The sequence below is a fragment of the Ovis aries genome, chromosome 22 (assembly GCF_016772045.2).
Source record: "Ovis aries strain OAR_USU_Benz2616 breed Rambouillet chromosome 22, ARS-UI_Ramb_v3.0, whole genome shotgun sequence".
Lineage (NCBI taxonomy): Eukaryota > Metazoa > Chordata > Mammalia > Artiodactyla > Bovidae > Ovis > Ovis aries.
In genome coordinates, this window is record NC_056075.1 from 43086539 (window position 1) to 43113524 (window position 26986).

The following is a 26986-nucleotide window of genomic DNA, read 5'->3' on the forward strand; positions in this document are numbered from 1 at the left end:
TCTTGATCACTTTCAACTATAACCTGACCCCTCCCCAGAGGTGACCCTCCCGACCCCACTGTTGGCTATACGTTTGTTACATTCATCAACTTTTGAAATACTATAAATGTCATCCTGTTACATTTCTTGCTTTTATGTGCCTCCTTTTGGCCACCTGATGTGAAGAGCCAACTCATTAGAAAAGACTCTGATTCTGGGAAAGATTGAGGGCAGGAGGAGAAGGGGGTGACAGAGGATGAGATGGTTGGATGGCACCACCGATTTAATGGGCATGAATCTGAGCAAACTCTGGGAGATAATGATGGATAGGGAAGCCTGGAGGGCTGCAGTCCATGGGGTCAGACAACAGTCAGACACCACTTAGGGACTAACAACTCCCACTAGATTGTAAGTTATCAGATGGTGAAGATCTCTGTTTTGGCCACGGAGGCATCCCAAGGACCTAGGACATGACCCACCACACAGAAGGCCTTCCTTAAATATTTGCTAAAAGATTAGAGAACGTTTCTGGGTTTGTTCACCATTGTCTCCCCAAGACGTCTGACAGTGTCTGCCTGGCACCAATAAGGCTCCAAGGAGGCGGGGTTTTGAATGAAACGAGTGAAGATGAGAAAAACTCTGCTCTGATCTGTCTTTCGCGCCTTCTCTCCCTTCCTTGTCTTTCATCCTCTCTTCACACAAGTCTTCTCTGCCTGGGCAGTGTGTGCTGTGTCCACCGAAACCCTCGCTCAGAAGAACATGGACTCCTGCCTCCCAGGTGTATGTGCCCAGGAGACAGTGTGGCTGGGCTGACAGCCCAGAGGCCCATCTTTACAAGGCATCATTTGAGAAGGCACAGTGGGTTCTGCCAGCTGGATGGACATGAGGCCCATGGGGATGACTGTTGACACCCCTCAGACGTCTCTGGGTCCTGCCAGGATGGTACTAGGAGACTCAGTGGTCAGGGAGATGAGTCAGAAGGTGGGGTGCTGGAGGAGACCACATGCTGAACCTTCCCATGGGCACCTTTGCATGAGATGCAAAGAAAGGAGCATGGAAAACCCTTCCCTTTGCATCTCAGCTCTGCGCTTACTAGGTATCGGGTTAGGGCAGGTCACTCAGCCCGACTTCAGTTCCTCTTCTCTAAACCAGAGTTTCCCTCTGAGTACACTGCAGATGAAATGGAATAACAATTTAGTGAAATTTAGTAAAATAGTAAAGAAAAAATTCAGATGGCAAGTGGCGCAGGGGCTGCTTCAGCACCAGGGGGTTAGTGGTTTCAGAACGGTCGGAGACACAGGCCCGGCGTCTCTGCTCCTCGGGGCTCCCCTGTCCTCCTTAGCCTGCTCTGTGCCCAGCTCTTCTCACGCACTTGCCTTCAGGATGCAACCGAGAATGACAACAGCAATCTCATTATGGCAAATTCTCACTTAGAATTTTCCGAAAGTCATGATTCAAAATATTTGGTCCTGTTATTCCCATAAAAATCCAAATACCCCAAATTCCTGCATCCTGGCATTTGGACACTGTGTCCCGGACCATTTCTTGAAGCCAGACACAGAACAAAATCCCTTTATGGGAACGAGCATGACATTCTTGGGTTTGGAAACTATATCCACTGTGATGATTTTTGCCTCTGCAGCACCCAGCATGTAAACAGCCCCCAGGGAGGGCTTCCTGACTTACAGCAAGGTTTTGTGCAACCAGAAAGAAACGAGAGGCTGCTGCCCAGAGAACTGGGACAGAGTGAAGGAACAGACAGGCTTTGGGGTCAGAAGACCCTGAGTGCAAATGATTCCAGGAACAGGCAGAAGTCAGGGTGCCCAGGGCAACACCTAAGAAAATGGTGCTGCCCTGGGTGGGGTCTGCATGTTAAACGTGGTCTCCATTTTTAGCCAGATGGGGCTTCCCAGGTGGCATTAGCGGTTAAGAATCCACCGGCCAGTACAGGAGATGTAACAGTTGCGAGTTTGATCCCTAGGTTGAGAAGCTCCCCTGAAGAAGGGCAAGGCAACCTACTCTAGTATTCTTGACTGGAGAATCCCATGGACAGAGAAGCCCGGTGGGCTACAGTTCATGGGGTCGCAAAGAGTCGGACACGACTGAAGGGACTGAGCAAGCATGCATGCATATTTGGCCAGGGTGGGGCACCAGGTGCCACCAGAGCCCAAGAGGACTGGCAGACAGACATGTGGGATGTGCTCAGGCTCCTGAACTTCAACACCAGGATAAAAATTGGTTCAGTGCTCTCTAACCAACTCCCCATAGGTATATCGGGCTTCCCTTGTGGCTCAGCTGTAAAGAATCCGCCTGCAATGCGGGAGACCTGGGTTTGATCCCTGGGTTAGGAAGATTCCCTGAAGAAGGGAAAGGCTACCCACTCCAGTATTCTGGCCTGGAGAATTCCATGGACAGTCCATGAAGCCGCAAAAGTCGGACATGACTGAGCAACTTTCACTTTCACATATCTGAAGCCATGGGCAGCGACCATCTTCTTGGCTTATACCTCATTTCAGGTAAAAAGATGTTCAGAACATTGGCAGTGGATTCTAATATCAGGATCTGGCTCCTCTGTAGAATTCCTTGAATGGAATGACTTCCAAGAGGAGCTGGGTTTCATTCCAGCAGTGCTGAGAAGTGGCTCAGACAGATGCTATTATTATAACTATACTTCCTCATGAAAGACAGCTAACACACGAGACAAGTCATGGGCCAGACAGAGTCAAATGACGACCGGGGATCGCAAAGACATCTGAAGGTGCTGATGTTCCGTGTTTTCCCTTGTGACCTCAAAACATCAGCTCTTTCTTCAAAACTCTGATCAGAACATCACCCTCTTACATTCCTGATTATCGGCAGGAATCACGATGACATCCTGAGGTCCAATCAGGCTCTCAGTATTTCATTTCTTTGCATCACATGTCAGGCTTATACTTACCATCATTTTAGAATCTTAAGAATGAAACTGAAACCCAGCCCTTTGAAATGCAAGTGCTGCCATAAGCTGCTCAAGGCTTTTCTGCCAATAACAGTGGTCATGGGATAAATCAAAGACTAGCACTGTCTCTGACACCACCTTGCTGAATTTACAAGCCATGGAAAATCTCTCAGGGCCCTTAGAAGATTCTGCTGGGACAGGACAGGCAATGGCTACTGTTAAATGGCCCACCTGAATACAGGGCTATCTCCTAAGACCAAGCACAGGCAAACAAATGCTCCAAGGGTGATTTTAGAGATCATTATTGAAACTTTTTCTTTGAGACCTGGGATGTTAATTTCCAATCTGCCTGTGACTGGTCCCAGAGCAGAAGAAGCCAATGATTGTTTCTAAATGAGACCACAGACATCCTCACAAGCACATTAGTAGAAAAGGACCCTGGGACACTGCCAATATAAACCTGGGTAAGACTATTCTGATGCTGTGAAAGTGCTGCACTCAACATACCAGCAAATTTGGGAAACTCAGCAGTGGCCACAGAACTGGAAAAGGTCAGTTTTCATTCCAATCCCAAAGAAAGGCAATGCCAAAGAATGCTCAAACTACTGCACAGTTGCACTCATCTCATACACTAGTAAAGTAATGCTCAAAATTCTGCAAGCCAGGCTTCAGCAATATGTAAACCATGAACTTCCAGATGTTCAAGCTGGTTTTAGAAAAGGCAAAGGAACCAGAGATCAAATTGCCAACATCTGCTGGATCATGGAAAAAGCAAGAGAGTTCCAGAAAAACATCTATTTCTGCTTTATTGACTATGCCAAAGCCTTTGACTGTGTGGATCACAATAAACTGTGGAAAATTCTTCAAGAGATGGGAATACCAGACCACCTGACCTGCCTCTTGAGAAACCTGTATGCAGGTCAGGAAGCAACAGTTAAAACTTGACATGGAACAACAGACTGGTTCCAAACAGGAAAAGGAGTATGTCAAGGCTGTATATTGTCACCCTGCTTATTTAATTATATGCAGAGTACATCATGAGAAATGCTGGGCTAGAAGAAGCACAAGCTGGAATCAAGATTGCCAGGAGAAATATCAATAACCTCAGATATGCAGATAACACCACCCTTATGGCAGAAAGTGAAGAGGAACTAAAAAGCCTCTTGAAAGTGAAAGAGGAGAGTGAAAAAGTTGGCTTAAAGCTCAACATTCAGAAAACGAAGATCATGGCATCCGGTCCCATCACTTCATGGGAAATAGATGGAGAAACAGTGGAAACAGTGTTGGACTTTATTTGGGGAGGCTCCAAAATCACTTCAGATGGTGACTGCAGCCATGAAATTAAAAGACGCTTACTCCTTGGAAGGAAAGTTATGACCAACCTAGACAGCATATTGAAAAGCAGAGATATTACTTTGCCAACAAAGGTCCGCCTAGTCAAGGCTATGGTTTTTCCAGTGATCATGTATGGATGTGAGAGTTGGACTGTGAAGAAAGCTGAGTGCTAAAGAAATGATGCTTTTGAACTGTGGTGTTGGAGAAGACTCTTGAGAGTCCCTTGGACTGCAAGGAGATCCAACCAGTCCATCCTAAAGGAGATCAGCACTGGGTATTTTCTGGAAGGAATGATGCTGAAGCTGAAACTCCAATACTTTGGCCACCTCATGGGAAGAGTTGACTCATTGGAAAAGACCCTGATGTTGGGAGGGAGTGGGGGCAGGAGGAGAAGGGAATGACAGAGGATGAGATGGCTGGATGGCATCACTGACTTGATGCACGTGAGTTTGAGTGAACTTCGGGAGTTGGTGATGGACAGGGAGGCCTGGCGTGCTGTGATTCATGGGGTTGCAAAGAGTCGGACAGGACTGAGCGACTGAACTGAACTGAACTGAAGACTATTTTGATGAACTGGACCCCTCCCTTGAATTCCTAAAACTCTCTCTTGTCCAGTATACCTGTGAAACGTAAACCTGGGCTTCTCCTCTGAGCTTATATTATTAAATTGACACAAGCAAAACTCCACTTGCAAAAAGGAGAATTTAGAAGTCGAATTAGAAGCTGCTTTTAATCTATCGAAGTCTTATGCTTAAAATGAGGAAAAAGAATGCTATAGACTGAACGCATATGTCTCCTCAATATTCATATCTTGAAACCTAATCTCCAAGATGATAGTTTTAGGGACCTTTGGCATGTGATCAGGTTACAGAGGTGGAGCCCTCTTGAATGAGATTGCTGTGTTCAGTCACTAAGTCCTATCCAACCTTTGCAACCCCATGGACTAAAGCACCCAGGCCTCCCAGTCCTTCACTATCTCCCGGTGTTCACCCAGGAGTTGAGATTAGTGTTCTTCTAAAAGAGACCCTGAGAAACTCCCCTTCCACCTCCTGAGAACATAGAAGACAGTCATCTAGGAACCAGGAAGCAGGCCCTCACCAGACATTAAATATGCCAGGACCTTGGTCTTGAACTTTCCAGCCACCAGAACTGTAAGAAATAAACCTGTGTTGTTTATCAGCCACCTGGTGTATGGCATGTTTTTATAGCAGCCCCCAATGAACTACAGCTTAGTTGGTAAAGAATCTGCCTGCAATGCAGGAGACCTAGGTTCAGTCCCTGGGTTGGGAAGATCCCCTGGAGAAGGGAAAGGCTGCCCACTCCAGTATTCTGGCCTGGAGAATTCCATGGACTGTATAGTCCACACGGTGGCAAAGAGTCGGACAGGACTTGCACTGCACTGCACTCTCCAACGAACTACCACAGAGACGGGTGTTTCTGCTATAACGTGGAAAATGCAATCCAGTGAATGCTCATAGTCTGCAAAATCTTGCACTCATAAAAACCAAGCTCACAGGAAAAAATAAGGCTCAAAATCTATGCAAATCTGTAATCAGAAGAACAAAAGAACTCAATCAATTCTAAAAAAAAAAATTAGTTCTGGTAAGGAGACACGTTAAATTGCTAAGATAAAAATTTTAATACATTTTTAAATTTGAAAAATTTTAATATCATTTAACTCTATCATTAAATGATAGAACTTGACCTTAAAAAAACACGGTGAAAGCAGTATGATAGAAGAGGGTGTCAGGAAGTATGGAAGCTGGTGGGTTGTGGGCACAACAGCTAAATGGGCAAAGGACCTGAGCAGCCAACAGCCTAGGATGAACCACATGGCCACCCTGAGCCAGAGTAGCACCGAGTGACGAGCATCATGGACAGGACTGAGTTCTTCAGAGGCTTCTGCCCACAGCTGTGTGGACAGTGCCCTGGGGTCAGGGCAGGTAGCTGGTCCCATAAGACACTGAGGTACTGGCAAAACTGGTACATGGACCAACGCTACCTCTGGGTCATAATGCCACCGTTCTCGGCAGCCACATTGCACCAGGCACACACATATGTGCAGACACGGTGCCCACACAGTGTGGGAATCTCGGACAAACATGATTCACACGACCTGAGGAGGTAACCCCCCAGTAAATCAACGTGAGATAAAAGTCAGAAGAGAGACTGGCACACGGCTTAATAAGCATCCAGAGGGGCATAGAACACTTTAGTTGTTGGTTGGGGCTGTTTTATGGGGTCGTTGGGAGCCACAGCTCCAAGTTTAAAGCTGCTTGGAGTCACATCCTTCCTCTCCTGAGAAATCTTAACCAAGTTACTCTACCAATCCATGTAGCTGCTTTCTTAGAGACAGAGGTGATAAAAATAATAGTCCTTGTCTCATGTCAAGGAATAAACGAAACAGGTAAAGCACCCAGCATAGCACCAGATCAGAGCTGATTCCTAGTCTTCTTGCTGGAGACCGAGGCATCTTGGGGAAAAGGAATAAGCAGGAACTTTTTTCCTCTGCCTTTTTTTAGGGCCACCCAGTTCTGACACATAAAGGGCACTTCGAAATGGTCAGGTGAGGAAATGGATCTAATGGGAAGGAAAACGGCATTTGAGAATCAAGGAGGACAATTCTCTTTCTTCCTCCTTTTAATCTTCATGTTCTGAGAAGTTAGCAAAGGTGAGCATCTTGCCTAAAGCCCCTCAGCTCGTTAGCAGGAGGACCAGGGTCCACGCCGAGCCTGCCTTCTGAGTGGACCACATTCACGCCCACGGAGCCAGAGCAGCGAAGGGCTGGACTGACCTTGCTCACCTCCTGTGCTAAATGCATTTAAATATAGTTTCTAATGCCAAAACCTTGCTGTTTCTCACACATAAAATCCCATTAGCTTGACACGCCTACCAAATACTCAGATGTGAGACCAGATGTAGTTATTTTTAAACTGCATTCAACCTCCATGTGTGGGAAGATGCATTCCGGGGCACCTGTCAGGACGCAATCAGGCTTCGTGTGGCACTGATTCTGGAAGGTGGAACCCACCAAAGGGGTCCTCACAGCTTCAGCAGAGGAGTGAGATAATCCAGTAAATGCTTTAAAATTGTTGCTGTTGTTGAGTCACTAAGTCATGTCTGACTCTTCGAGACACCATTGAGCCCACCAGGTTTCTCTGTGTGTGGGATTCTCCAGGCAAGAATATTGGAGTGGGTTGCCATTTCCTTCTCCAGGGAATCTTCCTGACCCAGGGATCAAACCTGTGTCTCCTGCATTAGCAGGCAGATTCTTTGCCACTCAGCCACCAAGGATAAATCACACTTGACTTCACTGACTATGAATCACCCAGTTTCACTGTTCAAGGAATCCACTGAGTGCTATAGACTCCCACGTTTCTGATGAGACAACTGAGGCTCAAGAGACGGGAGGTAATTATTTCCAAGGTCCCAGAATCTCTAAGTGTCGAGGCCAAGTCTGAACTCAGCCTTCCTGACTAGGATACAGTCAACCTGTCCACTCAGCTCACTGGGAAGCACACAGCTTCCATCCTCCACCCTCACCCCACAAATATAGGACTAGCTGGGCCTCTCCACTTCTGATCGAAAGTGTAGATCAATGTGAACATCCAGGTCACACAGTCATGTCCAACTCTTTGTGACCCCATGGACTATAGCCTGCCAGGCTCCTCTGTCCATGGAGTTCTCCATGCCAGAATAGTAGAGTAGGTAGCCGTTCCCTCCTCCAGGGGATCTTCCCAACCCAGCCATCAAACCCAGGTCTCCTGCATTGCAGGCAGATTCTTGGCCAGCTGGGCTATCAATGTGAACGCTTCTTCTTTAATGAAGGATGACTTCATTTCTAGAGAGGGAATCAGAGACACCACATGACAGCTCCTCTGAGTGATGCAGGAGGCAGCCCCACTCCCATCTGGATATAGCCCTGCTCAGGTCTGACTTTATTTACTTGGAGGGCTTCGGCCCATGCAAGGTGTTGGGGGCCCTCGGATTATTAACAGTTACTCCTACTTAAACTTTGAAAGTTCACCCACTGGTAAAACAGTGTTTAGCAATACACACCCAAATATTTTAACAGCTGTTTGGGGTTTTTTTTTTTTTTTTAATGGATATTTTTAAAACAACTTTAGATTTCATGAAAGTTCATATTACCGAATCTGTCTGAACTAAAGAAGCAGTGATGAGGCCTGATGTGGTTAAGGGGAAGGAAGAGAGCTTGGAGTCAGAGCTCCACTCAGATGTCCCCCCATCAAGCCCAGGGGCTCCCTGGGAAGAGGGCTCATCCACTCTTGCATGGCAGCCACCTGCGGCATGCTTACAGTGACCACTGGGGAAATAAGAGGTCAGCTCCGCCACCTGGAAGCTTTGAGTGCAACCTTGATGGTCTCCCACTGTGGGTGTGAAAGGAACACCTCCCTCCCAGGAGGCTGGCTAAGATGGTACATCTACCAAAGGGTTTGCAAACCACCCACAGTTACACATCAGTTGGGGAAAGACTGCAAAAATATTAGGGAACTATGTTCCTGGAGAAACGCACAGAATGGCACAGATCAAATGCCAAGCTGAGAAGGGGTGGATCGGCTGGAGTTGGAGGAGGAGGGAAAAGGCATCTGAGACGGGTTGGCAGAGTGATGCCCCTGCCCCACAAAGATGTCCACATGCTCGTCCTGGAATCTGTGAATCCTCAAGGTTCTGTGACAAAGGGAAACGAGGGCTGCAGAGGCAGCCAAGGCTGCTTGGGGTTGGGAGATGGTCCTGGCTCATCCAGAGGCACTCAATGTACTTATAAGGTCCTTAAAAGCTGAAAAGACCCTGATGCTGGGAAAGATTGAAGGCGGAAGGAGAAGGTGATGCCAGAGGATGAGATGGTTGGATGGCATCACTGACTGGATGGACATGAGTCTGAGTAAACTCTGGAAGCTGGTGACGGACAGGGAGGCCTGGCGTGCTGCAGTTCATGGGGTCACAAAGAGTCGGACACGACTGAGCAACTAAACTGAACTGAAAAGTGGAAGGGGGAGACAGAAGGGAGAACCAGAGAGATGGCAGCCTGAGAGGGACTCGACCTGCCATCGCTGGCTTAGAGGAAGGAAGGGGCCACGAGCAAGGGATGCACATGCCTAGAGAAGCGGGACCAGGAAAAGAAATGATTCTCCCCAAGAGCCTCCAGGAGGAACGCAGTCCTGCCCGTACCTTGATTTGAGCCCAGTAAGATGTCTGTCCTCCAGGACTCAAGGAGAATAAATCTGCAATGCTTAACGGCTACACGTATGACGTTAGAAAAGCGCAAGCATGTGAAGCCATGGATGAACCAGGGTTTACACTGCTTGGACAAAGTGGCGGGCAGGGAGCTGCAGGCAGGGGCCCCGCTTGGGAAAAGGCCTGCAGCCCAGAAGCGCACGGTGCAGAAAGGGAGGCAGGACGACCCCACCTTCCAGGAGTAGGACTGGGACAGCACCAAGGGCCAAAGTTACAGAGGCCTTTGAGCCTCAGGGTGGGAGGCCAGAAATGATGAGCGCCACTAAGGGCTTGAGCTGGCAGAACACGGCAGAAGGAGCCACAGAAGAGCCTGGAAGAGGCGTGAGTGGCGGAAAAACACGGGCCGGGAGGCGAGAGAGGACCAAGGTCACTGCCTGCCCACGGTCACAGGTGGCCAGTGTCCCCACGTGTCCTTTCCACACAGATCACATGGAGTCAGTCCAGGCTGGGCCCAGGAACCGGCAGCATCCGTTTCACCAACCAGTCTCTGGAGAAGACACGTGTCCTGAGTCTCAGGACTCTTTCTCTGTAAAATGTGGATTAAGCAGCAAGCTCCTCCCTGGCGTGAGAACTAGAGCTGATTCGTGTTAAATGCCAGGCACGGAGCCTGCCCCAAGCTCAATGAACCCTCGCCATGTCGGTGGCCAGAGCCACTAGCAGTGCAGCCTGAATCCTCCCCTCCGTGTGGGTACCTGGATGTTGAGTCTCCCCCGATGGGCCCCCAGGCCGTAGCGCTTGGAAGTGGATGCATGGAGCTGGAAGTCTGTGATTTTTAAGGTTTCCAGACCAAGAGGTGGGCAACCTGGAAAGGACAAGGCTCATTAAAAACAAGGACAGATATGGACAGAAACGAACTTTCTGATTTTGAAAAATCTGGCCACCCGCTTCTCTGTCTTTCCCCTAAACTCCAGCTCTGTGTCAGCCCCACTCCCTGGGACGCCTGGTGTTTCCGGACAAACACTGTCGATTCAGCCGTCCACGTTATGCCAGTTTTCTTTCTGGTCGGCATTTCCTCTCTGGATGTTTCTGCCCTAATATTCCTCTGTCTGATGCTCTCCTTGCTACTGTCTGAGGCTGTTTCCAATTAAGGATCCTTCTGCTGAGTGACTCAGCCAGGGAGCATTATTGGTTAGAAATATCAGAGCGATTCCGTAGCTGAGTTCTGCAAATTAATCAGAACTTGATGGTTTTGCTTCAGCAACTCTGGCCTTTGTATCGTGCATACTAATGAACACAGCAACAGAAAGAGGGGAAAAAAAAACAACCCTATTGCCTTCCATTCCTAGCAAAACTGGTAATTCCGAGAATGGCTACTCAACACAGTTTAGTCCAAGCTGCTCCTAGAATACGACGCTGGCACGTGGGCAGCTCCTTGGCCATCGTCCCAGTCCAGCCCATTGTCCCTGCGGATATGAGCTTTAACAGCAGCTCTGGGGCCTCCTGACTCCTGGGTTGCTGGTCTCACCACCCACCCTGCCACGGGGCTGGAAATGACCAAGTGATGCTCTCCCCTTCACACCTGACTCTGGGGAAAGGAAAGAAACAGTTGGAAGTAGAAATGAACAAATCTACTTCCATAAGAAGTATCAGAAATCCCTGATGTAACATAACAACTTTGAAAAGCCCCGTGGGTCACTCCTGAGATGGGAGTGCCTCCTGGGGATCCCGGGAACACCTGGGGACGCGGAGGTGTTTGTCCATCCATGACAGACCCCTGCAGGGCAAGGCCCTTCTGGTCTTGGGATGCTGAAGGAGGCTGGCAACGCACTGACCGCAGAGATGCTCTGAAGGCGCCAGGTAAGGAAGTTGGCCCATGTACTGCAGTCAGAGGAATTCAGACCTGCCAGGACCTGAGATCCTTTCAAGTCCTCCCCTTGAGTTTTCAGCAGAGGAAACTGAGGCCCCAAGACTTGAGCTGAACCATCCATGGCATCCTTGCCAGCAACAGAGTGCACTTCACATCCTAGTCTCTAGGGTCTCAGCTGCAGGCTCTGAAGTGATGCCACTCTGCTCCTCTGCCCGTATCTACCAGGAGGCTTGGTAGAGAGGCTTGGCACAAAGAGGCAGCGTACTAATGACCAGCAAGGTAAAGAGCACGAGGGAGGTGACATTTCGTCACCTGCTCCATGCTGCCTGAAGACTTGGAAGGCTTCAGGTAGCCCCGTGGTGATTCTCAAGATTTTTGGCAGGTCCATGTAACATCCAACAGAAGCAAAAATAAGCTGTCCTTCCCCCTTGAACTCACTCAAAACATGGAACAATAAGGGGAAAGAAAGCAATGCAGATGATTAAGAAACCCAGCCACCAGCAAAGGCCACCTCTTGGTCCTTGATGGGACATCTATGGGACTTCAGCCGCTCAGTTGCTGCCTGGACCTGGACACAGTAAGAGATTGCTGCTAACACATCCCCAAAGGCAGTAAGTGAGCAGCCAAAGAAAACCCACAGGATGAATCAGCCATCTTCAAAGGGGACTCCAGAAGGGCAGAAGGGACAGAAAGGAACTGAGAGGACCCATCCCAGCCACAATTCCTGTCTTATCCATGACTCCCCAGAGATTAGAGAGTGACAATCATCCTAACACGGGGCTTCTCACTGGTGACTGCTGGGACAAAGGCCTCGGGAAACCCACTATCTGTCAACAATCAAAAGGACATCTTCATAAACCAGACAGAGAAAGATAAATATTGTATAACATCCCTTATATGTGGTATCTAACAAGAAATGATACAAAAGAACTCATTTACAAAACAGAAGCTCACAGACTTAGACAATGAACTTATGTTTACCAGAGGGGAAGGATGGGGGGAAGGGATAGATAGGGAGTTTGAGACAGATATGTACACACCGCTATATTTTAAATGGATAACCAACAAGGACCTCCTGTACAGCACAGGGAATTCTGGTCAATGCTATGTGGCAGCCTGGATGGGAGAGGAGTTTGTGGGAGAATGGACAAAGGTTTATGTATGGCTGAGTCACTCCGCGGTGCACCTGAAATTATCCCAACATTGCTAATCGGCTATATTCCAATATAAAATAAAAAGTTTAAAAAATTTTTCAAATACTGTCCTGCCCCCCACCCGCCACCAAAAGAAAGGGCATCTTCAGACAAGTGCTTAGAAAATTTACCCACCTCCCATCATAACCTCAGATTCTTGAAAAACACACTGTTGGAATAAAGTGACAGACACACAAACACACACAGACACGCAGACATCAAGCAGCACAATGAGAGCCGGGTGCCCCCTGTGCAAGGACTCTCCACAAAAGAGCCCAGTCGACTCGGCCCACCACGAACTCCATAAGCAATGCAAAGTTGGAGCAAGAGGCAAGAACTCCTTTGGCTCTAAATTCTCAAAGATACATTCGGCTCCATCCAAAGAGCTGTCAATTGTGATATCACCACACGACAAGCAGGACTTTCCTCTATCTTTAGAAAACATTTCTGAGAAAGCCAGGAGTGCCGCCTTGAGGACCGAATAAATGGAGGAAATGCTCGTGTTTCCAAGCCTAATTTAAATCTCCACCATCAGAACCAAGGCCAGGCAGAGCGCTGGCATCCTGGCTGGAGTGCAACATGTTGGTATTATCATCAAGATTATAATATCGATGGAGGAGGTAATTACCAGGTTTAAAGAGTGCTTGAAATCAATGGGAAGTGCACTCCCAGCTCCTCACCCTGCCCTTGTGGATCTAAGGCCCCAGCGAGGCTGCACTGAAGCAGCTCTGACTGTAACTCAGCCAGGACTCCTGGGCCAGTTCGCTCCAGCAGCAGCCCCTGAAGAGCCCTCCAGAAAGCTCCCTGCTCCTCCTCTAAAAACAAACAACACCCTTTGTCATCAAATCACATTTGTGTTATTTCTAAGAGGAAAAAGACTCTTATCCTGAGAAGCATGTGGGTGAGGAGAACATTAAAAAAATTAAAAAGTGTGAAAAGAACACTTTAGGAAAATATTAATTAGAGACAGGAGATGTGTCAGAATCTGGAGGGAAGAGTGACAGTCATCAGAGATGACTTGACTTCTCTCTTCCAGGCAATGCCACTCTCTGAGAACACCCTGTGCCCAATGGGGGACCCTGCCTCCCAGGCCTGTGCTCCATGCCCAGGAGGTGGGCAAAGCGGGGACCCTCTGCCTCATTCTACACCTCCCCTCCAACTAGCGCACATGCGTTCAATCAAATCTGTCCCTAACTAAAATTCTCTGCATTGCAGCCACTCTACAAAATGGACATCACCACTAGGGCATGCTTCCCAGGTGGCGCTAGTGGTAAAGAACCTGCCTGCCAATGGAGGCGACATAAGAGATGCGGGTTCGATCCCTGGGTCAGGAAGACCCCCTGGCAGGGCCTGGCAACCCACTCCAGTGTTCTTGCCTGGAGAATCCCATAGACAGAGGAGCCCTGCAGGTGGGCCACCGTCCATAGGGTCTCAAAGAGTCACGACTGAAGTGACTTAGCACATGCGGTATGGCAAAGATTCATTATTATCACCCTGACGATTACCACATGCATACACCAGCTCTCTAACAAATCAGAAGTGCTCGTGGCATTTAATCTGTGACCTAGAAGTTACAGGGCACAGTCAGAACAGAGTGTAGAAGCTGGAATTCGGAGTCGGGGACATCCATTCCAACATCCCCTTCCCAAGCCTTCAATCTGTCTGGAGGGAAGGCCGTTATGAAAGTCAAGTCAGAAAAATTATTTTAAAAGGATAGTGACTTTGGGAGCAATGCAAGCAACCACCGTGAGCCAGAGCCTCTGCAGACACTTTGCCATTTAACCTTCACAAGGACCATGAGAGATGGCCAATACCATCCCCGTTCTACACACAAACAGAGACTCAAAGAAGCTTACAGAGTTAAGCAGCTCCTAAGCGGCTGGACTTCCCAGGTGGCTCAGTGGTAAAGAATCTACCTACCCATGCAGGAGATGCAGGAGACACCAGTTCGATCCCCGGGTTGAGAGAATCCCCTCAAGGATGGAATGGCAACCCACTCCGGTGTTCTTGCCTAGAAAATTCCATGCACAGAGGAGCCTGGCAGGCTACAGTCCAGGGGGTCGCCAAGAGCCAGACAGGACTAAGTGAGCACACAAGTGCCTGAGCTAGAATTTGAAAGTCAAGTGTGACCTAAAATGCCAGGCACAGTCTTTGCACCACCTCTCTTTGACTTGGAAACTCAAGAATGTGATACAAATGCAAGTTTTGTGAAGGCATTTAGGGTCACATGCAAGACAGGAAGTAGCGCTGAAACAGGCTTCACCAGTTGGCAGAGGGGAGCTGAGTCCGAGGCTTTCTGGCCTGCAGTGGTGTCTGCTGGAAACAGAGCAAAGAGTTCTCCAAGACCTCGAGGGCACTGCCAGGGGCCAGCTCACAGCCATCCTGAACTTTGCTTTCGTGGTCGCCTATAAACCTAATAGCTCCGACTTAGGACATTCCTTTCTTCGCCTTTCTGAGCCTAACATTCTCTTTGATCAGTGAGAGTTCGGAGGCCCAGCTTGGTGCACTGGAGAAAAAGTATTTGCAGTGGCTCTTTGCCTGTCTCAGAAGCCGCTGACTTCCCAAGGGGGATGCTTCCCTCAGAGCCTTTCAAAGGAGCTAATCCCAGCCTTATCTAATCACCCTTGGAAAGCTCCTCCTTGACTTCTGGACTCTTCAAGACTGCAGTTCTCACCCTGAGCCAACACCAGAATCTTCTGGGTTACTTCACTCTGTAAGACAGACCTATTTGCAGGGCAGGAAGAGAGACACTGGACACGGTGGGGGCAAGAGAAGATGGGAAGAATTGAGAGACGCACTGATAAACACAGTAGTGTATGTAAAACAGCTAGCTAGTGGGCAGCTGCTGTGCAGCACGGGGAGGTCAGCTCAGTGCTCTTCCTAGAGGGGCGGGATGGGCGGTGGAGTGGGAGGCAGGCTCAATACGGAGGGGATATATGGATCCTCATAGCTGATTTGGGCTTCCCAGTGGTTCACTTTTCACTTTGATGCATTGGAGAAGGAAATGGCAGCCCACTCCGGTGTTCTTGCCTGGAGAATCCCAGGGACGGGGGAGCCTGGTGGGCTGCCGTCTATGGGGTCGCACAGAGTCAGACACGACTGAAGCGACTTAGCAGCAGCAGCAGTGGTTCAATGATAAAGAATTTGCCTGCAGTACAGGAGACTCGAGTTCAACCCCTGGGTTGGGAAGATCCCCTAGAGAAGGGGATGGCAGCCCACTCCAGTATTCTTGCCTGGCAAATCCCATGGACAGAAGAACCTGGTGGGTTACAGTCCATGGGGTCACAAAAGAGTCAGACACGACTGAGTGACTAAAGAACAGCAAGCGACGTCACAGCTGAGTCACGCTGCTGCACGGCAGAAACTAACACAACACTGTAAAGCAATTATCCTCCAGTTAAAACAAAATCCCATGATCATGGAAGAAAAATCTTCTGGGGCGGCGGGGGAAAGACGCCCAGACCGCTCCCCGGAGACCATGATCCATGGGACTACAGAAGGGCCCAGGCCCTAATTTAAAGTTCCCAAGTGAATCTTCTGATACCCTCAGAACCTGGTTGGCTGGTGTTTCCTTCCTGTCGTTCAGTCGCTAAGTCGTGTCTGACTCTTGGCAACCCCATGGACTGCAGTATACCAGGCTGTCCTGTTCTTCACTATCTCCCGGAATTTGCTCAAACTCATGTCCATTGAGTCAGTGATGCTATCTAACCATCTCATCCCCTGCCGCTCCCTTTTCCTTTTGCCTTCAATCTTTCCCAGCAACAAGGTCTTTCCAGTGAGTTGGTTTTCTTATGCTGCTGCTGCTAAGTCACTTCAGTCATGTCCGACTCTGTGCGACCCCAGAGACGGCAGCCCACCAGGCTCCCCCATCCCTGGGATTCTCCAGGCAAGAACACTGGAGTGGCAAGAACACTCCAATGCATGAAAGTGAAAAGTGAAAGTCAAGTCACTCAGTCCCCAGGATTCTATTTCCCAGGCCCCAGGGGAGAAGCAGAGGAAACTCTCAGGGAAAGGGTATCAGCTCACGCGGGTGGAAGCCTCTCACACCTGGAGCCTGCCCAGAGCCACAGCGGTCTAGAGGCTCCCACCTCAGATCAGTGGTGGTCCCACTTGCAAAGCCTCCAGACACTTCCTCTCTCAACACCTACCCCTCTCATGCTAAAAAAGATACAAACCACACTGAATATCACAGGGCAGAAACTGTGAGTTCTCATCACTGAATCCCAAAGCCCAATAGATGTTTCCTGTGTAAATGAATGAATGTGTATTACAGTCCAGCAGAACTAACAATCACTGTGTCTGCACCGTTATGGAAAATTAATAGTCTACTTTTTACATATCACTTATAAAGCCAAAAAAGAAATTACTGGTTTGAAAAAGCTTTTCTCAAACCTCAGTCCCTTGTGTATCATCTTCATGAATCCTTCTATGCATTATTAATTAATTACTATTACTTAATTTCTGTTTATGTCAAGTAATTTTAATGGAAATATGTAATGTCAAAAGAAATTTCATTGCTACAAAATAACACAAAAAAATAAATTCATAATCTTTGTATACATTTAAAAGTGGTTTAAACATAAACAAAAGTAAGAAAGGAAATAGTGACGATTGTTCTACATCAGATTTAAGAGAGACACGAGTACCGAATGAAAAAGAAAGCCAAAGAGTGCAAAAAGGTATTTACTATGTAAATGTGTGCCCTTCCTGGATCACTGCCTTGTCTTGGCGAAGGGGCTTGCATAACTCAACAAAGCTATGAGCCATGCGGTGCCCAGACCCTGATGCTGGGAAAGACTGAAGGCAAAAGGAGACTAGGACAGCAGAGGATGAGATGGTTGGACAGCATCACCGATTCAATGGACATGAACTTGGGCAAACGCTGGGAGACAGTCAGGGACAGGGAGGCCTGGTGTGCGGTAGTCCATGGGGTCACAAAGAGACAGGACTTAGTGGCTGAACGACGACAACAATGCAAATGTATAATGAAAGACTCACATCCACAATATTTTTAAGAAAAGCAAACAGACCAAAAAAAAAAACAAACCCCTCTATTATTGATAAGAACAATGAGCAAAAGAGCTGAAGAGGCATTCACGAAAGAAGATGTCTTAAAGGTGAGTAAACAGGAGTCATTAGCCTTCAGGAGAATGCTGAAGATTAAGATGACAATGAGATACCAGTACACACCCAGCAAAGACATGAGAAATCTAAACAGCATATTAAAAAGCAAAGATATTACTTTGCCAACAAAGATCTGTATAGTCAAAGCTATGGTTTTTCCAGTAGTCTTGGATACATGTGAGAGTTGAACCATAAAGAAGGCTGAGAGCTGAAGAATTGATGCTTTCGAACTGTGGTGTTGGAGAAGACTCTTGAGAGTCCCTTGGACCTCAAGGAAATCAAACCAGTCCATCCTAAAAGAAATCAGTCCTGAATATTCATTGGAAGGACTGATACTGAAGCTGAAGCTTCAGTACTTTAGCCACTTGATGAGAAGAGCTGACTCATTAGAAAAGACCCTGATGCTGGGAAAGATTGAAGGTAGAAGAAGGGGACGACAGAGGATGAGATGGTTGGACAGCATCACTGACTCAATGGACATGAGTTTGAGCAAGCTCCTGGAGATGGTGAAGGACAGGGAAGCCTGGCAGGCTACAGTCCATGGGGTCACAAAGAGTTGGACTCGACTGGGACTGAACAACAAGGAAGATGTACTATCAGATGTTGGTGCAGAAATGAAGCAAGACTGCTGGCACAAGTGTTAACCAGTACAACCAATTTGGAAAACTCTCTGGGACTACTTGCTCCAGGTACTCATGCCCTGTGCTGTATCCAGATACGTAGTTGTGTCTAACTCATGGTGACCCTATGGACTATAGCCTGCCAGGCTCCTCTGTCCATGGGGATTCTCCAGGAAAGAATACTGAAGTGGATTTCTGTGTCCTGCACCAGGGGATCTTCCCAACCAGGGGATCAAACCCTCACCTCTTATGTCTCTTGCACTGCAGGTGGGTTCTTCACCACTAGCGCCACCAGGGAAGCAATTCTAGGTATATACCCAACAGAAAACATGTTCTTGCATATGCCAAGACTCATGCAAGAATGATCCCAGCAGAACTATATGTAATAGCTAAAAACTGAAAACAAGTCAAATGTCCGCTAATGTGAGAATGAATAAATCGTGGGATAGTCAGTGACTAAGCACAGCATAGCACAGTCATGCGATAGAAAACTATAATGGAAACAAATGAGCCATAGCTCTGCATAATATGGATGAATCTCATCAACAAAATACTGACTGAAAGAAATTAGCCACAAAGAGAATATAACGTATGAGTCATACAATGCATGCATTTAAGTTCAAAACAGGTAAAAATCATCTCTGACAGTGGTTATCTTTGAGAAGGAGTCTCAGAGATTCTGATCACATTCTATTTCCGATCTAAATGACAGTTACAATGGTGCATTCTCATTATATCAGAGTGGTGTAGGTGACAACCAGTGAGTTATGCCCTTATGATTCCTAGACTTTTCTGCATGCATGGTACACATCAATAATATTTTTTATTAACAAGCTTAGCTTTTTTTGTCTATTACAAAATACTGAGTGCTTGCCAAGTTGCTTCAGTCATGTCCGACTCTTTGCAACCCTATGGACTGTAGCCTGCCAGGCTCCTTTGTCCATAGGGATTCTCCAGGCAAGAATCCTGGAATGGGTTGCCATGCCTTCCTCCAGGGGATCTTCCTGACCCAGGGATCAAACTCACGTCTCTTACATCTCCTGCATTGGCAGGCAGATTCTTTACCACTAATGCCACCTGGAAAGTTCATTACAACGTATTAATACAAAAGTAAGTCTATGTATCCAGTTCAGAATTATGCTGAAAGGATAAACTGCTCCCCCCAAAAGAAAGCTATATACTGTATGATTCCATGTATCTAACGTTATTTAAAAAAAAACACACAAACTTACAGAAATGGGGCACAGATCAGTGGTTGAGGAGTTAGGGACTCAGGGAGGAAGGGTGTGAGTACAAAGGGGCGGCACCAGCAAGCACTAAGGTGACAGAACTGTCTGGATCTGCGGCATTCACTTCAATGAAAGTACACAGGGCACAACTGCACCAGACCACACGCACACACACACGTGTGTGTGTACATGTATAACTAGCAGAGTCTGAACATGCTCTGGGGATTGCAGCAATACCAATGGCCAGATTTTGTTACTGTGCCAGTTACACAAAATGTCAGCACTGAAGGTTGCATAAGGCCCATTTGTTTGCAGCTTCCTGTGGGTTTATAACTATTTCAAATTAAAAGTTTTTTAAGGGATATCAAAAGGAAAAACCTTCTCATAATGTGTTCAGGGTTATTTACTGATAAAGCCACCAGCTGTACAGGCATCACAGACTTTGGGGAACTCCAGCTTAAAATTTTGCAACCTCTCCCAAACCCATCCTAAAAACCTATAAAGATGCAGATAAGGAAAGACCCCCAACAATGCTTCAACCTAATGCCAGAGGTGGAAGGGCACTCACCATATGTGACTGCAGTGGAGACAAGTGAGGAAAAAATGCAGATGACCACAGGAAGGGCAGAAAACCCTTCAGCCCTCTTGCATGCCTCTATTCGTGAAAGCCCGGGTCTGCAGTAACTAGAAAATCGGACACCTATCTCTAAAGCCCAGACGTGGCTTTCTGAGGTGGCCAAGTGCTCACCTCGCCCCCTAGCCACGTTTTCACAACTGTTTGGATCAGAAATCCTTAAAACACAACTGGACAGGATGCAGGGGCAGGTGTGATTGTCTGAGTGTGGGGACAAGAACAACACTGCCAACAGCGTATGGAGGTGACTAGAATTCCCCATGAGTTCCGTTGGGTCTGACTGTCTAGGAGCCAGCAGCCAGGGGAGAAGCTGGCACCACAGAAGTCCAGACTATGTGAAAGCGAAAAGGCTGTGCAAGAGACAAGGCCTGCATTTGCCAGAAAAAAAAAAAAAAAAAAGACATGCTGGGGGAAAAAACAAAGAAAACTAAAAATCCAAAGACATAATTAAAACATACAAAGATCTACTATTTTTGAACTGTGGTCTTTGCCAATGCAGTAGGGGGAAAATAAATAAAAACCTCAAAAAATGGAAAAGAATAAGAAAATTGTCATTATTTAGTATATACTGATTTTTGTACCCAAATCTAAGTTAATATGCAAATAAATTTATAGTTAATAAGACTTTAGCAAGGTTATCAAGTATGAAATCAACATTCAAAGATCAATTGTACTCCTGTAACACTATCAATAAAGCATCAGAAAACTGAAATTAAAAGAATCACAGAAGAGCATCTAAGAATACATCTATTAAAAATATAGAAGACCCATATATTGAGAGATATTTTAAAAGATCTAAGAAATAAAGAGATATATCACATTCATGGATTAGAAAACTCAATGTAAATATGTAAATCCTCTCCAAACTGATTTTCTGGAATTAATGCAACTTGAGTCTAAATTCCAGGGAAGGTTGTAAAGAGCTTGACTGAAAAAGTGAAAGTGAAAGTGTTAGTTGTTCAGTCATGTCCAGCTCTTTGCCATCCCATGGATTATAGCCTGCCAGGCCCCTCTGTCCATGGGATTTTCCAGGCAAGAATACTGGAGTGGGTAGCCATTCCCTTCTCCAGGGGATCTTCCTGACCCAGGGATCGAACCTGAGTAACCCACGTTACAGGCAGATTCTTCCCTGTCTGAGCCACCAGGAAAGCCCAAAGAACTTGACTAGATGGTGGAAATATCTGTGTACAGTCACACACTCAGTGAATCAAGAGTAACCAGAACTACTGAAGAATAACAAAGTTCTGCTCTATCAGTTATCAAGATTCACTATGAAGCTATAATAATGAGGTATTTTATGGATGAGTATAAAAATGAATTAATGATAAAAAACAGAACTGAGCCCAAAAACAAAGCCAAGCATATATAGACTCTTGATATCCAGCACATAGGGTAGCACTGCAAAACAGTGGGCAAAGAATGACTGTTCCCTTTAGGTACTTACAAGAAAAAAATTAAACTGAACTTCAGTCTCATATCACAAACAAACAAAATCCACTCCCAGTACATAAAGACCTAAATGAGAAAGAGAACAAAGGTATACTAAAGCATTAGAAAGCAATATAAAGAGTAGCAACCATAAAGAAGATTGATGTATTTGACTACATCATAGTTAAGAATTTCCATTTATTAAAAGAGTCCATAGGAACAAAAATTAAGCTACAAAAGAAAGAATATATTTGGGACAAACAATATAAAGTCAAAATTCATACTTGAATGGATAAATTCATAAGAAAAAAATTCAGTAGGAGCTTCATCCAAAAAGATATTTAAATGATAAATAAATATGTGAAAAGATGCTCAAACTCATTAGTACTTGGGAAATGGAATGAAATCACAATGAATTACCATTATACACCCAGTAGACTGGGCTTCACTGCTGGCTCAGTGGTAAAGAATTTGCCTGCAACATAGGAGATATGAGTTCGATCCCTGGGTTGGGAAGACCCCCTGGAGAAGGAAATAGCAACCCACTCCAGTATTCTTGCCTGGAGAATTCCAGAAACAACAGGAGCCTGGCAAGCTATGTTCCTTGGGGTCAAAGAAGAGTCGGACACACCTTAGTGACTAAACAACAGCAACAGATTGGCAAAATAGAAAAGTATGATCACACAATAGCTGTTGGGGATGTGGAACCATGGCAGCCCCACACCATGCTGATGGAAAATGAGGATGAAATGATCGGTGAGGAAATCAACCGAGCATCTGTTCGACAGCCAAGTGAACCCAGCCTTTCCACAGCTAACTTCACACACACCGGGAGAATCTCAAGCCCACAGGCACCAGGATGTGTGTGTAAGAGTTTTCACTGGCAACCCTTTTCATAAAAGAGAGAAACTGAAAACATGTCAAATGTCCTTCAGCATTAAAATAGATAAAGAAATTGCCGAGTATTTCTATGATGGAATGAGCCAGGAAAGCAGAGCAGTGATAGAAATGTACACAGTACGATTGCACTGAGATAAATTCCAGAAACAGGTCAAACACACGAATTTAGAAATACAAATGTAAGTGGTAAAACTATAAAGAAAGCTGAGGAAATGTTAACAAAGTTGGGATGGAGGTAACCTCCAAAGTTGAAGGGTTAAATGCTGGATAGGGAGATTAGCAATGGTTTGACTTCGGGAGCCAGGTGATGGTTACATAGGAATTGGTTTTATAAATATTTGTTAATGGAACATATATTTAGTGGACTTTTTCTATAAGTATGTATTATTTCACAATAAAAGTAGGAAATATTCTACACAAAGCAGAAATACCACTGCAGAAAAATTATACCAGGGATAGTGATGTGGTAACAAATGTGTAAAGTGCATACTGAATGGACAAAAAAAAAAAAAAAAAAAAAAACCCTGAAAATACACAAAAAAAGGGAGGGAGGTAACACTGATTATTTTTGGTAAACCAGGGTACTATAGAAGGGACAAAACTCATTATAAGACTAAACATACTCTTATCATGTGATCCAGCAGTCACTATCCCTGGTATTTACTCAAATGAGCTGAAAATTTATGCTCACGCGAAAACCTGCACATGAATATTCATAGCAGTTTTATTCTTAATTGCCAAAATTTGGAAGCAACGGAGATGTCCTTCAACAGATGAAAAAACAAATGTATGTGGTACAGCCATATAGTGGAATATTATTCCATGATCAAAAGGAATAAGCTCTCAAGCAAGCCATGAAAAGACATGGATGAACCTTAAATGTAAATTGCTAAATGAAGGAAACCACTCTTTAAAGGGTACATACTGTATGAGGCCAACCACATGACATTTTGGAAGAGACAAATCTCTGAAGACACGGGTCGCCAGAGGTCTGGAGGAAGGAAGGATGAGCAGGATGAACACAGGAGGCTTCCAGGGCAGTGGAGCTATTCCGTTATGTGTGGCAGTTACTTGCCCTTATGCCTCTGTCCAAACCCACAGAACGTTTAACAAGAAGAGTAAACACTGATGTAAACTACAGACTTCAGCTAATAAGAAGGCGGGTGTGTGCTAAGTTGCTTCAGTCGTGTCTGACTCTGTGCGACCCTATGGACTGTGGCCTGCCAGGCTCCTCTGTCCATGGGGATTCTCCAGGCAAGAATACAGGAGTGGATTGCCATGCCCTCTTCCAGGGGATCTTCCCGACAAAGGGATCAAACCCACCTCTCTTATGTCTCCTGCACCGGCCGGGAGGTTCTTTACCACTAGCGCCATACTCTACTCAGTTGCAACAAATGTACCACATGAATGCAAGGTGTTACTAATAACAGAAGCCAGAGCTGGAGGGGAGGTACATGGGAATTCTTTCCTCTCATTTTTCTCCAAGTGTGAAGAAACTGCTCTAAAATAAATGAACAAGTTTCAAAATATATATTAATATAATATATTAAATTTTATCTTGAAAAATAAAACTTTCAGTATAAACTCAAAAGAATAGAAAATCTGATAGATTAAGAACCATGAAAGAAAATGAAGCATTATCAAAGAATTTCCTCTATGGAAAGTGTCCAGCTCAGATGAATTTACAGCCTAGTTTTTTCATACTTTCAAGGAACAGATCATTCTATGTTCCTACATGGTTCCAGGTCTTTAAAACGATAATCCAAGTTTAAACAGATTTTTCTAAATTGCTATAAAGTTTCTTTAATGTCACACAAAATAGATTTTTTAAGTCAAAAAGTAGTCATTTAAAGAAAGTCAATACACAATAGAAGAAAAAAACAATACTCCATGAATACGAAACCATTTTAAACTGGTTCTTGTTATTCAGTCGCTCAGTCATGGCCAACTCTTTGCAACCCCATGGACTGCAGAATGCCAAGCTTCCCTGTCCTTCACAATCTCCTGGAGCTTGCTCAAACTCATGTCCATTGAGTCGGTGATACCATCCAACCATCTCATCCTCTGTCGTCCCCTTCTCCTCTTGTCTTCCATCTTTCCCAGGATCAGGGTCTTTTCCAATGAGTCTGTGATACAAAGAAAATCCTCAAGTTTCTCACACACACACACAATCTCTAAGAGTGGTACCTGGTAGGGGCCTCAAATCTCATCCAACCCAGGCCAAAGGCAGAGTGCTGAGGGTGCTCCATTCACAACATGTACTGCTTTGCAAAACCATCTTACTTCCATCATGGTGGGAAAAGAGGCTTCTTTCCTACAGAACAAGAGCACTTCCTGTGCAGAGCCCATCCCGCTGATGTGGACCATGGACAGTCAGCTTCAGCATACCTGGAACACCTGTTCTCTACCCCTGAACACTAGCTGCTACACAGTGCGGAGTGCTTGATAAACAGGTGTGATCAAAGGGCTTCCCTGGTGGCTCAGATGGTAAAGAATCTGCCTGCAATGCTGGAGACCTGGCTTCGATTCCTGGGTCAGGAAGATCCCCTGGAAGAAGGCACGGCAACCCACTCCAGTATTCTTGCCTGGAGAATCCCATGGACAGAGAAGCCTGGTGGGCCACAGTCCATGGAGTGGCAAAGAGTCAGACATGACTGAGCGACTAAGCACAGCATTCTGATCACCAGTTGCTTCTTCCAGCACTGGGCATAGCCTTAGGTGAATCAGACACAGATCCTGCTCACAAGCATTCACAGCCTCCCAGGACAGAAGAGTCAGGCACAGGAATCACTGTGGTGTGAGAGAGGAGAGGACCAGGACCATGAGGAAGAGATACAGGAAAGCAAAATACAGGTGATCAGGACAGGCTTCCTGGAGTCAGCATTAGCACAGCTGTCAAGTTCTAAGAAGTCCCTTGGACAGCCAGGAGATCAAACCAGTCAGTCTTAAAGGAAATAAGCCCTGAATATTCACTGGAAGGAGTGTTGCTGAAGTTCCAATACTTTGGCCACCTGATGCAAAGAGCCAACTCACTGGAAAAGATTCTGATGCTGGAAAAGATTGAAGGCAAAAGGAGAAGGGGGCAGCAGAGGAAGAGATGGTTAGATAGCATCACCAACTCGGTGGACATGAGTTTGAGCAAACTCTGGGAGATGGTGGAGGACAGAGGAGCCTGGCGTGCTACAGTCCATGGGGTCCCAAAGAGTGAGACGCAACTGAACAACTGAACAACAACAAGTCCTGAGGCAGAATCCAGCAAGCTACAGTCCTCATCAGGGCCAAATTCAGTTCACCATCTGTGTCTGTATGGCCCACGAGATAAGAATGGTTTTTATATTTTTTAATGGTTATTTAAATACCGACATAATAGTCTCGACTTTGCTTGCTGGCCAATAAAGTGTGCAATATTTATGATCCTTTAAAAATATCTGCCAACTCCTATAACTAAGGCATGAAAAAAATCCCAGGACAGCAAATACAAATCACAGCTAATGTTCGCTGAGAGCTTACTGTGTATGCTCCACTCTGCACACATTATTTCATCTCCACAAAAATGCATAAAGGAGATATTATCCCCTCTTTACAGAGAAGGAAACTGGGTCATAGAGATAGTAACTAGCCCGGAGCCTCACAGCCAGTGAGGGTGGAGCCTGACCCCAAAGCTGCTTCTCCATCACCAGCTGAGATGCTTGCCCAATTCCCTTTGGAGGAAACACACGAGCAAGCTTTCAGCACAGGGCATGTCTGAGAAACAAGCTCTTATCTGGCTAGAAAAAAAGGAGACAGAGGCCAGAAACAGGTCAAATCATGGTGGGCTCTGAATGTCAGCCAAGGAGCTATTCTGCAACCAATGCATGGTAAGTTCATTGCAATACTCCTCATTCAGTAGCAAAATACTGAAAACAATCTAAATGTCCATCACCTAGAGTTCAAATAAATTATGGAATGTCCATTCAATAGAACATGATGCAACTTTTTTAAAAATGAGGATCTTCTTTACTGTATCTGTCAGCTACTGCTGTGTAACAAACCACCACAAACTCCCAGTGGCACATAGGAAGCACTTATTTCTTAGTTGCCTTCAGATAAGCTGGGCTCAGCTGGTAGTTCCAGGCCGCAGATTGGGTCTGTTTCTGCTTCACTCATCTCCTAGGCTCCTTGAACCAGTGGGTTAGATGAGTGTATTCTTCTCATGGAGATGGCAGGGCATAAGGAGAAAATGAAAACGAGCAAAGTCTCTTAAGCACTCAGCCCAGAACGGCACTTTTTCAGTCCACCTTATTCTATTTGCTTCCACAAAAAACATGGACAGCCCACAATCAAGGGGCTTTCAACTTTTACAAAGGAAATTGAAAAGTCATATGGCAAAGGCTGTAGATTTATAGAGATGCGAAGACTACACCAGTAATTCAACCACTGCATATGCTATTAAAGAACAATATCCAAGATGTATTTTGGAGACTTGCCACAGATGACGCTAATCCTTAGTCATGGTGACAGCCATGTACATAATCTCTCCCGTAAAACTAAGGCTCTCTCAGGG

General features: G+C 46.0%; 1 protein-coding gene across 2 annotated transcripts in view; it reads right to left on the reverse strand.

The window, feature by feature from the left end:
* CPXM2 (carboxypeptidase X, M14 family member 2) overlaps nucleotides 1–26986 on the reverse strand; it is a 135754-nt gene that overhangs the window by 93536 nt on the left and 15232 nt on the right. For both annotated transcript variants that reach the window (XM_060404573.1, XM_004020358.6), the window contains one exon: nucleotides 10201–10310. In XM_060404573.1, the coding sequence (XP_060260556.1) occupies nucleotides 10201–10310 (110 nt within the window). The remainder of the gene's footprint in view (nucleotides 1–10200; nucleotides 10311–26986) is intronic.